General features: G+C 42.1%; 1 protein-coding gene across 3 annotated transcripts; it reads left to right on the forward strand.

Annotated features, from left to right (window-relative positions):
* The first annotated feature begins 1,108 nt into the window (after positions 1-1,108).
* anxa6 (annexin A6) lies at positions 1,109-12,996 on the forward strand. Of its 3 annotated transcripts, XM_023402148.2 has the most exons (26): positions 1,109-1,179; positions 1,405-1,588; positions 2,596-2,651; positions 4,951-5,035; positions 5,231-5,325; positions 5,416-5,529; positions 5,628-5,718; positions 5,809-5,888; positions 6,030-6,086; positions 6,422-6,515; positions 7,024-7,119; positions 7,238-7,296; positions 7,477-7,599; positions 7,685-7,743; positions 8,033-8,111; positions 8,782-8,863; positions 8,950-9,044; positions 9,243-9,356; positions 9,872-9,962; positions 10,044-10,123; positions 10,340-10,393; positions 10,503-10,596; positions 10,695-10,790; positions 10,904-10,962; positions 11,210-11,347; positions 12,613-12,996. In XM_023402148.2, the coding sequence occupies exons 3-26, from the start codon at positions 2,649-2,651 to the stop codon at positions 12,670-12,672; spliced, it is 1,998 nt and encodes a 665-aa protein (XP_023257916.1). In that variant the 5' UTR covers positions 1,109-1,179; positions 1,405-1,588; positions 2,596-2,648; the 3' UTR covers positions 12,673-12,996. The 3 variants fall into 3 exon arrangements, with proteins under 3 accessions (XP_023257916.1, XP_023257917.1, XP_023257918.1); XM_023402149.2 differs by lacking the exon at positions 1,109-1,179 and having other exon boundaries at positions 1,401-1,588; XM_023402150.2 differs by lacking the exon at positions 1,109-1,179 and having other exon boundaries at positions 11,210-11,332.
* Positions 12,997-13,282: the final 286 nt, after the last annotated feature.

Consider the following 13,282-nt stretch of genomic DNA (forward strand, 5'->3'; position numbering starts at 1 on the left):
CCTATCGTTGGTTAGATTAGTTAAAAAATAATGTGAAATAATGGATTCAATCAACACTTTGATGATCAGAATACAGTTTTTAATGTAAATGAATAGCCTTATTTTATGCCCTCGGGGTTGTTGGTGATTATATTTGGACTGGTGTTAAGCAATTTTCCCTGCTTTGCCTGAAATACAGTGAGGTTCTCGTGATCAGTGTGCAATGCATTTTCAAAGCAGAAGAGGTCAGTATACAACAGTTACATTTAATCACTGAAGCCTCCCACCTCTAACTGTGTTTACCTCATATGGTCCCCTCTCACTCTGAGCACCGGTGGAGGGAAAGTTGAAGTCACACCGGGATAATATGATATGAAGACATAAGAATAAGGGAAAACAGGTCAGACAACCATATTTCCTTGATATTCTGGGTACAGCATGAACACTTCAGATAGAGGCATGCTTAAAAAAAAGTGTCATTCATGTTGTGAGTGGAGGTCAGGTGACGTGAGGGAAACACTGTAACCACAAAGCAAGGCGAAAGCTATGCCACCGGGGTGGCCTTCCAGTCAGGATGAAAGTCATGTGTCATGCCTCTGCTATGAAGTGTGAGCCTGGATCCTCTTCTTCCTCTCTCATCTCTCACTATCAGGGTCAAATTATTTCTAATAGCAGGCATGACGTTAATTTGTATCACCCTCTGTGTTTCCTGTCACAGCACCACAGGGAGTTTATGGGATACTTTGAGTGGTAGTTTCATTCATTTTGTATTTTGGGAATTTTGCCTTCTGTAGGCCACAATGCTGACATGGTCTTGCTCTCTCTCTCCCTCTCTCCCTCCCCCCTTTCCCCCTAACTATGCTGGTGTCTCTCCCCCATTTACTGGAATAGACGCCTGACAGGCCAGAAATAGAGCAAACTGACTCCCACATCAGTGCCAGCAACCTCCCCTCTGTTAAAATCACATTTGAAGTTTGTCTTATGACAAAGTTCACAGGCTAAATTCCAACTCTAGAGTGAAAGTGGACTTTCTCCAAGAATAAGGTGATGTTTAACTGCTGCTTCACGTCTTTAAGTTGCCTTTAAATGTTTTTAAAAAGAGGTATATGCCTTGTCTATTTGTCTGTAGGATGAATACATGCTGGAAAGGAAGCTTCTGGTGGTCTGCGTCTTTCAGACGCTGCAGCAGTTGCAGAAAAGGTGTGCTTAAAAGTGTGCGTAATTCAAGTGCGCAGCCCCTGTCTGTTTGTCATGTTACCCGGTCACATAGGTTTTAAATAGTCATTTCTTTACCGTAAGACTTTGCCTAGCTGCATTCTCTCTCTCTCTCTCTCTCTCTCTCTCTCTCTCTCTCACACACACACACACACACACACACACACACACACACACACACACACACACACACACGCACACATACTGTAGAGAAGCTGCGCGAGGGAGCGCTGCAGTCGTTGCGTCACAGAGGACACGTAACGGGACGGCTTGAGTCTGACCGGAGGAGACAGACAGACAGACAGGCAGACAGACAGACTGACTGGGTTAGCGTGGACAGAGCAAAGACAGCAGGACCACTTTCACCCACACCGACACGTCCTGCACAGAGAAGGTAAGCAGTATTCTGCTCTTGTGATTCTTCCTTAGTCTGATCTCAGAGACGATATACTGCGTTAGAAACACACCGGAGAAGTTTGCTGATTCATTATTGAATGTGCCAATGAATTGCAGCAGCCAGCAATATACCCCTGATGTGATTAAATAAGTGAATGTGAGAAATAGGTAGATCAGTGTATGTAAAACTTGCTTTTTTTTGTCTCCGAGCAAAGCTTAAAGTTAAAGAAAAAATCTAAAGTTAGTTATCAGTCTGTAAAGCTTCTTCTACAGTGTGGGGTCCAGAAGAAGGGTGTGGCTCTGATTATATAGAGGCCCGGTCCCCCCAGACCTTGATTCTGACATCAAGTTAAACTGTGCATGCTATTTTTGGAGAGCTTCTCTTCTGTCTTAAACAAACAGTGCAGCATTTAAACCCAGCATGGATTTTTTTCTTCTCTTTTCTTTGTGGAAAACCTGAACAAAGTCTACATGTGTCAAACAAAATGTGTGCTTTCAAACTGATATTATCTGGATCTTATTGCATCCATGCATTGTAACTCTACAATCTGAAATTCTGAAATATAGTAAGTGAAAGTTAGCCGAACTCCTTTCTCCACAGTAGCTGTGCCTCCATATGCTCAACTTGTCTGAATGGATGCATTATAGGTATAGGCCAGCTGATTTAATGCAAATTCCACCACCAAGATTTCATTTTAGGTGATTATGAGGTCAAGTCTAATAGAAAATGGTCTCCCTGTTCAGGTTCTGGCCCTGTGCTGCTGTGCTCTTGCTCAGAATTACTGTGTGTAGTGATCAGTTTTAATCAGCTGTCAGGCCAGAGACTGAACAGACCACCTCATTAGATTTGCTCAGGAAAGGAGAGATCATCATCATCATCATCATCATCATCGTGTCTCTTTGCAACACATATCAGAGGGGAATAACACCTTCACTAGGGCACAGATGTTTTGCAATGCAGCTATCAGGTCCTACATCAGCATTTCTCTCTCACTCTCTCTCTAGGCCCGAAACTATTGATTCCTGCACAGTGTTGACACAGAAGACCAAATATAGAGATGGTAAGTAGACTGGACCTTTCTCATTTTGCGGTATGTGGAGTATATTATACTGCTGACCGGATCCTGTGTCTTTGGTACATTGATGGTTTAGTGTACCATTGAATGAGGTGTGGACAGAGTGAGGTCATTTTTCTGCCACCTGCCACCATGTGAGTCCTCCCCCATCATAAAGGCAGCAGTGTAGGGTGTCATTGCTACCTGTGGCTCCTGCACATCTGATAGACACACCTGACAGCATCTTTCCAAAGTCAATGGGAGAATCATTTAAACCTTGTGGCAGGTATCCAGCTTTATTATCCGAGCTGTAAGTCAGTGCCATGCCATTCTGGTACTTCCTGAGGTGAAACACAAACTTGCTCTTAATTATACTCTGCTAAGTCGTGGCCCCGGTAAGAGAAGAAATAAACAGCACCTAAGGAGTGGTAGAAATTTAGCTCATAATATTAAATCCATTTTAGTGTTTTTCCACATAAGACCAATCACAAGAAATGTCATTAGTTTAATGTAAAAGCCCGTTGCTAGGGGCTGGTATTTGTGTGTTTGTTGCTATGTGGGTGAAACTCTCCAGCTGTCGTGAAGAGTGATGGTCGCTGTAGTGAAGGCGAGGATCAGAGCATGTGCAGTGGCCCCTCAGCAGGGTGGAGAAAACATTTTGGCTGACTGCCTCAATGCAGCAGGAATCTCTACGGCAGCAGCTGCAGTTTGAGCTTCCAGTGCATAGGCCAAATGTTTTTAATTGCCACTGTGAATGAGTTTATTACACCGCAACTTGATAGGAGCAAAATGACACAGCTATGATTATATTCATAAGTGTGAGCTGTAACATCTTTATGCAGAGCTTCAGATTTCTTTACATGCCTGATGAAGACTGTTCGTATACTCTACATTGTATGTTAGGACCCCTGCAAAGGGAGGTGTGCCCTGTGTGCAACCTGACTCCATGTCACTGGTACACAACTGTACCGCCCTTACACACACACACACACACACACACACACACACACACACACACACACACACACACACACACACACTCACACAGCAGCAGCAGGTTTTCCTCTGATCTGCTGAGGGTGGGACATGTGCAAGTAGTGTCAGCTGTTGTAATGGCAAACTTGGCTTCACCTCCTGTCTCGGTGTCCTGCCACTTTTACTCAGTCCCCTACTCACACCCTGCAAGACGCCCTGCTGTGGGATATTCAGTAAAAACCTGTGATGCTGAAAAAGCAAAGTGTATTGGGAGTCCTAATCTTTTCACCTTTAGTCGAGAGGGTTCACATCCCACCTCTTTTTTTTAGCTCTATAAGCTGAAAAAGAAAAAGAAGGTGTTGCCAATGGTTGTTGTCCTAACGGTTGTTGAGGGAGCAAACACTGCAGATATGCTAGTGGCTCTGTGAAGCTATAGGCTGCTTAGGTACGGTGGAGCTTTGAACTAAATGCTGACATCAGTGTGCTAACATGCTCACAATGACAAAGCTAACATTACAGTGCACTAAGCACAAAGTGCACCTGAGGCTGATGGGAATCACAAAAATCATTAAGTTTGTAAGTATTTTGTTATTAGTAATAAATAAATATATTTTTAAATAAATTAAATTTTTGACCAGATGACAACTGTAGACGAAAAGTTGAGGAATCACCAAAGTCATTGCCATTCTTCTTGAATGGTACATGAATGTCTGTAGCAAACATTATTGCAATCCACAGAATCCACAGAGTCACTAAAGTTATTAGGCTTTATCCTCTGGGGACCATGAAGGTTTGTGCCAAATTTCATGGCAGTGCATTTAACAGTTTTGGATCTAGAGCCATGCTACCTTTTTAATCCCTTACCAAGAACTACAGTCTTATGCCTTTAAAAAGCAGTGTTGTTTCCCATGGCTGCACCTTCTTTTTTCTCTGTCACGATTGTTGTTGCTATGACTTTTAGACTTCCCTGAGCTGTGGCTGGTAACCTCACCCCAGTAACCGCAGCCCAGTTGGAGGCTGTTAACAACACTGTGACACATAGCCACAGTTTAGACTCTCTCCCCCGAAAACATCCCAAACATAATTAGAAATCCTGCTTCAGATGCACTGGGGTATTCAGAGTCACCGCAGAGGCTCGGATAGAGAGATAATGCGACCATGTATTTTATAAATTCTTTATCTATAACTAACTTTAGAATTCAAAAGTTGCATTTCTATGTATCGCGTCAGTGCTCCAAACATCCTGGACATCACTGCACACTTTGTTCTTGTATCATCACACTTTAAAATGTCTCACCTCTGAAAAACATTTGAACTATTTTTCTTACAGGTGTTCAGAGGCACAATAACAGATGCTCCGGACTTTGATCCCACCGCTGATGCTGAGGCCCTTTACAATGCTATGAAAGGCATTGGTGAGTGAGAGCCTCACTCCTCCGTGATGTTTGGCCATGGAGGCGCAAAGGTCGTCTTTCAACTTATCCCCTCGTCGGCTGAATGGTCAAACAAAGAATGTCACCCGGCAGAAGTGACAATAATACAGTCGGGGATCAGATTCTGATATGTGCCTGAGATGGCAGTTGTTGAAAATGTTGCCTTGTGTTCCTCAGGTAGTGACAAAGATGCCATCTTGGACCTGGTCACCTCAAGAAGCAATGCACAGAGGCAGGAAGTCATTGCAGCGTACAAGTGCAGCTTTGGAAAGGTAAGAGAACAATAGAAACTCTATTTTCTGAGATGTCATGCCATATTGTAAGTTCCTACATTTTTAGACAGAAGTAATTTCTTTCACTAGGACCTGATTGATGATCTCAAGTATGAGCTGACAGGCAAATTTGAACGTCTCATCGTCAGTCTGATGAGAACTCCGGCCTACCATGATGCCAAAGAAATCCATGATGCAATTAAAGTAAGACATTTACCTCATAGTCAGATTCTTTCTCACACTCCAGTCTTGTCCAGTGAAGCAGAAGCTACTTTGTATTTCACTTCATGCTCTGTTTTAAGGGAGTTGGAACAAACGAGAGGTGCCTGATTGAAGTCCTTGCGTCTAGAAATAACACACAGATGCATGCGATGGTTGCAGCATACAAGGATGGTAAGGCCTGTTAAATAAGATGGCATTTTAAATAAGCAAATCACTTGATTAGCATCTGTCAAGATTTTATATTGATATCTGTGTCTTCAGCCTATGGCAGTGACATGGAGGAGGACGTAATCATGGACACTTCAGGTCACTTTAAGAAGATGCTGGTTGTTTTACTTCAGGTCAGTTCACTCAGATGTTGATGTGATCACCGGGGAAATATCCAGTCAGCCATTCTGTGACTGTCTTAGCCACTGCACCTTTAACCACTGACCCATCTGCAGCGTGTTGTTGTGGTCTGATGGTGACTGTGCTCTCATCAGGGGACCAGAGATGAGTCAGGAGTGGTGGATGCAGACTTGGTGGAGCAGGATGCGCAAGTGAGGATTTGAAAATTTAATTACTTGTCTTTTTCGACTTAATACATCCTCCATTTAAAAAGTCACTGAATTTTTTAAAGTGTGCTGTAACTTTAGGTGAGAAAAGAATCATCCAGCGGAGCAGGGTGGTAATATTTTTATTTGAAAGTGACATAATGGTGACAGTTTAATGGTCTTGTTTCAATATACATCAATGTCATTCAATATTCAATTTATAATAAAAAACAAAAACACAGATGATATTAATTTGCAATGTAAGATTAGGTTACCAATTAAAGCCGATTTGCCCTGCTTACAATGGTTATGTCACCCTGTGTTTTCTCACCTCTGCGTAGGACCTGTATGCAGCAGGAGAGGAGCAGTGGGGAACCGACGAGGCCAAATTCATTATGATCCTGGGAAACCGCAGTGTAACCCACCTTCACATGGGTGAGCACAGCTGTCAGGGAAATTAACACAACAGTGAGGCATCCAACACGTTCACACTGTGACCTTATGTCTCTCAAGGGTTAATGGCAGAGTAAAAGTTGTTGTTAGTGTATAATGGGAGAATAATGAGTTGTGGTTAATTTCAACACAGTAACACTCCTCCACTACTGTGCCATACTGAGGGCCTGCTGTTCAGAGCTGAAGTTTAAATGTGTGTGTCACAGAGATAATGAGCATCACAGGAAAACATGCAATGTCCCTGACTGGATGGGAGCCTCTTTTAGGAGAAGGCAGGAAGAAAGATATCAGGTGAAGGAGGGAATTGTAACTTCTGATGAATCTGCTTCAGTACAGGCCAGCCAGTTTTTTTGTGAATGCAGTTCGCTCAAAGCTATGAGCACTTGGTATTACCTTTACATGACTGAAATGACAGTTCCCGCACACCAATCCATCATCCAACAGTAAGATACAAACATCATGTAATGTTGCCTTCCTGTCTGTCTGTTAGTTTTTGAGGCTTACGAGAAGATCGCAGAGACGACCATCGAGGACAGCATCAAGGGCGAGCTGTCTGGAGACTTTGAGAGGCTGATGTTGGCTGTTGGTGAGAGGCACTCGACACACAGCACACTACTGCAGTGAAAGCACCACTTTATGACTCAGGGTTGGGAAATGTCAAGCTGTTAATTAATGCAGGACTCTCTTCTGATATTGTATCACAGTCCAGTGCATCAGGAGCGTTCCCATGTTCTTTGCCAAGCGCCTTTACAAGTCAATGAAGGTAAACACACACTTATTAAAAATAGCCATTCAGTCTAGTTCCAACCTATTTGTAGACAGATATGCCACAGCAACACAGTCATTATAACACATTTGTCTTCTGTATTTAAAATTGGTTTGGACTGCTTGTTGCGGCCACATTATACCTGCTTCTTCAACACCTCCTCTCCCTCATTTCCAGGGTCTCGGCACAGCTGACAACACCCTGATAAGGATCATGATTTCTCGCTCTGAAATCGACATGTTGGACATTCGAGAGTGTTTCCGCCTCATATACGAGAAATCACTTTATAACATGATTAAGGTTGGAAATGAGCTACGAAGATTTTCTCTTAGAATTAAATAATATTTGAGATTAACATAATTTTGTGTATGTTTAAACCTAACAGGACGACACATCAGGGGATTACAAGAGGACCCTGCTCAATCTGTGTGGAGGAGATGATGAGTAAGTTGAAGTATGGCTGCAGGCAACAGCAGTAACCACATGGGGGAGTCAAAGCACCACCTTCAGGAGTTATTGTTTCCTGGAATAACATGACGGCAAAATATGTTTATAGGAGAAGCTTGATGTCAAATGATAAATGAACGGTTTGGTGATGCTGATATCTAAAGACTGTTTCAAAGTAAAATAGAAATTAAAATAGATTCCTTTTCCTAGAAATGTACCCACCATATACAGCTTGAGGTTTTGGCTTTGCTGAGTGTGCTGTGTTGTGTCAAACTGATCATTACAGCTTAGCTGGAGAGTTCTTCCCTGAAGCTGCTCAGATAGCCTACAAGATGTGGGAATTAAGTTCCATGACCAAAGTCCAGGTTTGGGCCCCCATTTGCTCTCACTTTAGATGTGACATTGCATGTTTGGCTTGGCAGTGGCATGCATCTTAATTATCCGCTGGCCCTGCAATGATCTGCGTCTCGCGCTGCCGCGAACTTGTGCTGATAACACTGCCACAGAGAGTGCACACTGAAGGCTTTGTCCAATAGTGGATAGGATCAGAATGCTGTTCGCTGAAATACAAATAGTTTTTGTTATAATGTGCTCCCAAAGCCACTGTTTGCTTCGCTTCATCCCAGGAGCCAGTGAATGTCAAAAAGATCTAAACATTTTTGACAACAAAAGGCTTCTCACTAACGCTTTATATGACTGAGTTGTGTTTCAGCCTACCCACCTTTTCATTGTTGGTGGTGTCATGGCTTCTGACCTCAAGAAGGCACACTCCCCCTAAAATGTCAAGAGACTATTATCATAAACCCTAGTTTGCTGATTCAGAATTGTTATGATCTACAAACAACAATCAACAATAAACAGTTATGGGAAATTGTCCATTTTGCATGCTTTGCTTGTTAATCGCTTTAAGCTCACAGATCTGGTGTATGTAAGGCAAGGATAACCGAGTGTGTATCTGAAACGGCCTCAGTTTGTATGTGTGTATGTCTAATAGTGGATCTTATTCTTCTAATTTTGTCATTTCCACCACGTCAGCTAAGGCCAACAGTTCGCCCCGCACCCAATTTCGACCCTGCTGCTGATGCACAAGCACTGAGGAAAGCTATGAAGGGATTCGGTACGCAACCCTGAAAACTAAAGCACTGTTACTAGAATTTTACAAGGCGCATTTTACAACCGTTGTTGCATCTTTCTCGACCACAGGAACAGATGAAGACGCAATCATTGACATTGTTGCACAGAGAAGCAATGCCCAGAGGCAAGAGATCAGACAGGCCTTCAAATCCCTACTGGGAAGGGTGAGAGAGATGAATAATTGAAAATAAATCAAAGATTAATGAAGATGTAACATCTTACTTACTGCATCTTCATTTTTCGATGCACACGTACATCTGTTAAACTGAGAGACAATTTTTAAAAAATCTCATTGGTTATTTGCTTCAAAGTGTTTCCTGTGGTGAATTTGTAACAACTCGATATGTTTGATCTTCTCTCAGGATCTGATGAAAGACCTGAAGTCTGAACTGTCAAAGAACTTAGAGAGGCTGATCATCGGGCTCATGCTGACCCCTGCAGAGTTTGATGCCAAAATGATGAGGAAGGCAATGGAGGTACAACTGATCCAGCACATCTCACACAGAAAGTATTTGGGAGTCAAATAACTTTGCATTTTAGGTGTTTATAGCTCATCAAACACTGACTGGATTTCCTTATGTAGACAGCTGACTCATCCTTTACTCTGAACAGACAAGAACTGAGTGCAGAGGGATTTGGTAGTTTGCTTATTAGAAGGCATAGAGTCAAAATACAAATCAACACCTATTTGCTGTATTTCTAAGTCTTGAATGGCCTTAAGCATTGAAAGGGCCAATGTGCTGAACTGTGAATCAGTCCAGACACTTCCTCATTGATTCAAGGGCATAATATGATCAACACAGTATTAGGAAAGGTCTGTCATTAAAATTCTAACCGTGGATTTTGTCGGTATATGTGAGGAGGCACAGTTCACATGTGCTTTCCTCATAGCAGTGCGGTGCTTGTTTATGTGGTTGTTTTTTGTTGTTGTTGTTGTTGCCTTCATAAAACTGCTTTGTCTTTTTTTGCCTTTGAAAATGAATCTTAACAGGGAGCTGGGACAGATGAACACGCTCTGATCGAGATCCTGGTCACCAGGAGCAACGAGGAGATACACGCCATGAATGCCGCCTATCAGGCTGGTGAGTGTGACACCAAAAATGGCTTTAAGGTCACCTTCTTGTTTTAGAAAAAGCTTCTACATGCACCGTATCATTTCACAGGTTATAAAAAGTCTCTGGAGGAAGCCATTCAGTCAGACACATCAGGCCACTTCTGTCGCATCCTTGTTTCTCTTGTGCAGGTAATGTTTATCATCATGAGAACTCAGACTGTGTTTAATTTCCACACCCACTCAGTGGTTGCATAGAACAAAAAGGTCATCGTAATCACCTCCACAGCTTTCTTTCAGAATTAGTTACTGAAGAAAAAACAATCTATTCTCAGTGACCCACTACTATGACAACTGAAAGTTGTGAATTATTAATCATTTGCCTTTCACCTTCTCTATTCTGCTCAGGGTGCAAGAGAGGAAGGCCCTGCAGATGTGGAAAGAGTAAATGAAGATGCTCAGGTGATTTAGTGCATGAGATTTTTGTAAAAGTTTTGCCGTGTTCAAAAGGTGAAACAGAAGAATGGGTTTAAATGTTTGTTCCTCTTCTTACTCCCAAACTTTTTTTTAGGAACTAGCCGATGCATGCAATGCAGAGTCTGATGACATGGAGATGAAATTCATGAGTATTCTGTGCACCAGGAGCTTCCCTCATCTCCGGAGAGGTAAAGGTCAAAACAGATGGATCACAGTCATGCACTGATTGAACAAAAAGATATATATATATACATATAAAACTGATCATGCTCTTTTCTATTCACAGTATTCCAGGAGTTTGTCAGACGCTCCAATAAGGACATTGAACAAATTATTAAAAAAGAAATGTCGGGAGATGTGAAAAATGCTTTTTATGCAATAGGTAATGACCAACTTTGACATCAAACTTTCGCCCTGTGGTGTATCACAATTCATTCTGCTGACAGAATCTGTTCTGTGACTCCTCCTCATACTCTGCCTGCTCTCTCTTTGCAGTTCGCAGTGTAAAGAACCAGCCCTCTTACTTTGCAGACCGTTTGTACAAAGCCATGAAGGTATTGATTCATAGTGCTTTAAATAAGTTTATGCAATTGTATAATTATTATTGCAGGCCTATAACACATGACCAGGTCCTTGGATCCCAGATGAAGCAAGTGATAAAGCCATATTTGCTGATGCATGTAATATATTTAGGTTTTGTGTCTTATTCTGTGTACTCTTTTGGTATTACTGCTGCTGAGCACGCTCAGACACTTGCAGCTACTGTAACTGTCAAGAAATAACTGTCAAACTCTGCCGCAGGGCCTTGGCACAGACGACAGAGCGCTGATTCGCATCATGGTGTCCCGTAGCGAGATCGACCTTTTCAACGTTCGTAAAGAGTTCAAGGAAACACAAGACACCTCCCTCCATGAATTCATCCAGGTAGAAACTATGATTGTAAGTCTGAGCCTTTGTCAACTAACACACCTGCTTGGTTTGTGGTGTTCTCATCTCGTGTGTGTGTGTGTGTGTGTGTGTGTGTGTGTGTGTGTGTGTCTCTCTGTGGAGTTTTTGTCTCACTAAACTTGTCCTGCTCTGTAACTGTGTGTGAATGTGTTTTGCACATTCATCTCCTGCTGCTTCTGCTTCTGCTGCTGTTGTGGTGGACTTGTGGGGCACTCTAATCTATAGCTTCCTGCGGTGGACTATGGGTCTGTGACCACTACACAGCTGTTTAGGAATTTCCCGTGTATGGTTCAACTTCCTCTCTATATCCTGTGTGATTGGCTGACGGCCACAGAGACAGGAAGTACACAGAAACTGTTCTATAATAATTTACAAATGAAATCAGCAGGGTACCCTGGATTGGCTTTACCAGAAATATTATCAGATTACGCAACAGTAATGATTGCTGTATACTGTTTATTCTGAAGTGTGTATTCAGTGGACAATTACAGTCTTTTGTGCATTAGCGTACATCTCCTTAGCAAGACAGTACTTTTTAATAGCGTATTTTAAGGTTGTCAGTTTCAGTTGCAAAAGAGGCTCTGATTCAAGAAAATACAATTGAGAAATTGGCACTTTCATCCAATGTACAGAAAAGCTAGTGTCAATGAAACCGCAGATCAGGTGTCATCAGGTGACAAATAAACTTGTTTGCCTTCTTCCTTTATTTACCTTCAGACAGTATCTGTCTCTTTCTGGTCTGCATGATAAGCTAACCAGCTGCTGTATGTAGTTTCATATTTACCGGACAGACATGAGAGTGGTATCGATCTTCTCGTCTACTGTAACTCTCAAGTAAACCTAATTCCTGAAATGAGGAACTATTTCTTTAAAAAGAGGCAATCTTATATAATTTTGATGATGATTATAAAGATAGAGGTCTCTGTCTGTGAGTCTCAGCTGATATGAAGGGTAATTCCACTCTAAAGTCATTTTTTGATGTTGATTTTGTGACTTTTGCAGACTTCTGTTTGTCCCCCTGACTCTCATTCATTCAACGGTAGCGAACCATGAACAGTGTTTTCCTGTTGTGTGAGTGAGAAGAGAGAGAAGTAAACCCTGCTGTTCACTTTAAGCTCTGTGATGACCAAATGTCAGCAGACATAAACACGATGAACACTGTATTTTCCATGAATTCAAGCTCCATCTGTGTGTGTGTGTGTGTGTGTGCGTGTGCGTGTGTGTGTGTGTGTGTGTTTTTTCTCATCATTGTTCAGGGTGACACCTCAGGAGACTACCGTAAAACTCTGTTGGTGCTTTGTGGAGGGGAAGATTAAACTTGTCACATCCCTGCAGCTTCGTTCACAGACTTCAGAGACAAACCACGAGACAAAGAGCGATTGCAGAGTGAAACTGGTGGTTAACGTCAGTCTCTATCATCATTGTTCCTAACTGCCGCCACTCCTCAGCCAAACCAAGTGACCTGTGACCTCCCAGCCTACCAAGCCAGTCTTCTGCTCTCACGTCTGATCGTTCTGCCCCGTCTGAACTGAATTCTTTTTTCTTTCTTGTTTTTTCTTTTTTTTACAGAGTCATATGTAACACTAAGATGTCCCCATTAGATTAGAAAGGAGCTTCATGTGTACAGCATATTTGAGACTAGCAAGTGCTCAATCAGTGCCTTTAGATTGTTGGCCGTCCAATTATTACTGTGATTTTACAGTATCAGATGTACCTGAATTAAATCAATTAAATAAAAAAGTGATGTCTTTTCTCTTTCTTTCACCATTTTGAATTAAAAACTACTCTGCTTGTTTACATTCAAACACACTGTAGAGATATAGCATGACTTCCTCAGCCACCTGTCTACCTACCATCACTGAACAAACATCTATACACCTACGCATGTAAATGAGCGAAGATAAAACGTTGTTTTCACTCCGCTGT

This window comes from Seriola lalandi, unplaced genomic scaffold, assembly GCF_002814215.2.
Source record: "Seriola lalandi dorsalis isolate HSWRI2012SDOR001 ecotype SW California unplaced genomic scaffold, Sedor1 jcf7180002053898, whole genome shotgun sequence".
Classification (NCBI taxonomy): Eukaryota; Metazoa; Chordata; class Actinopteri; order Carangiformes; family Carangidae; genus Seriola; species Seriola lalandi.

Excerpts from the sequence above, each read along its gene's own strand:
- anxa6 (XM_023402148.2), top strand. Across the intron at positions 5,326-5,415 it reads ACAAGTGCAGCTTTGGAAAG|GACCTGATTGATGATCTCAA; the intron begins GTAAGAGAACAA and ends TTCTTTCACTAG. Across the intron at positions 5,719-5,808 it reads GGTTGCAGCATACAAGGATG|CCTATGGCAGTGACATGGAG; the intron begins GTAAGGCCTGTT and ends CTGTGTCTTCAG.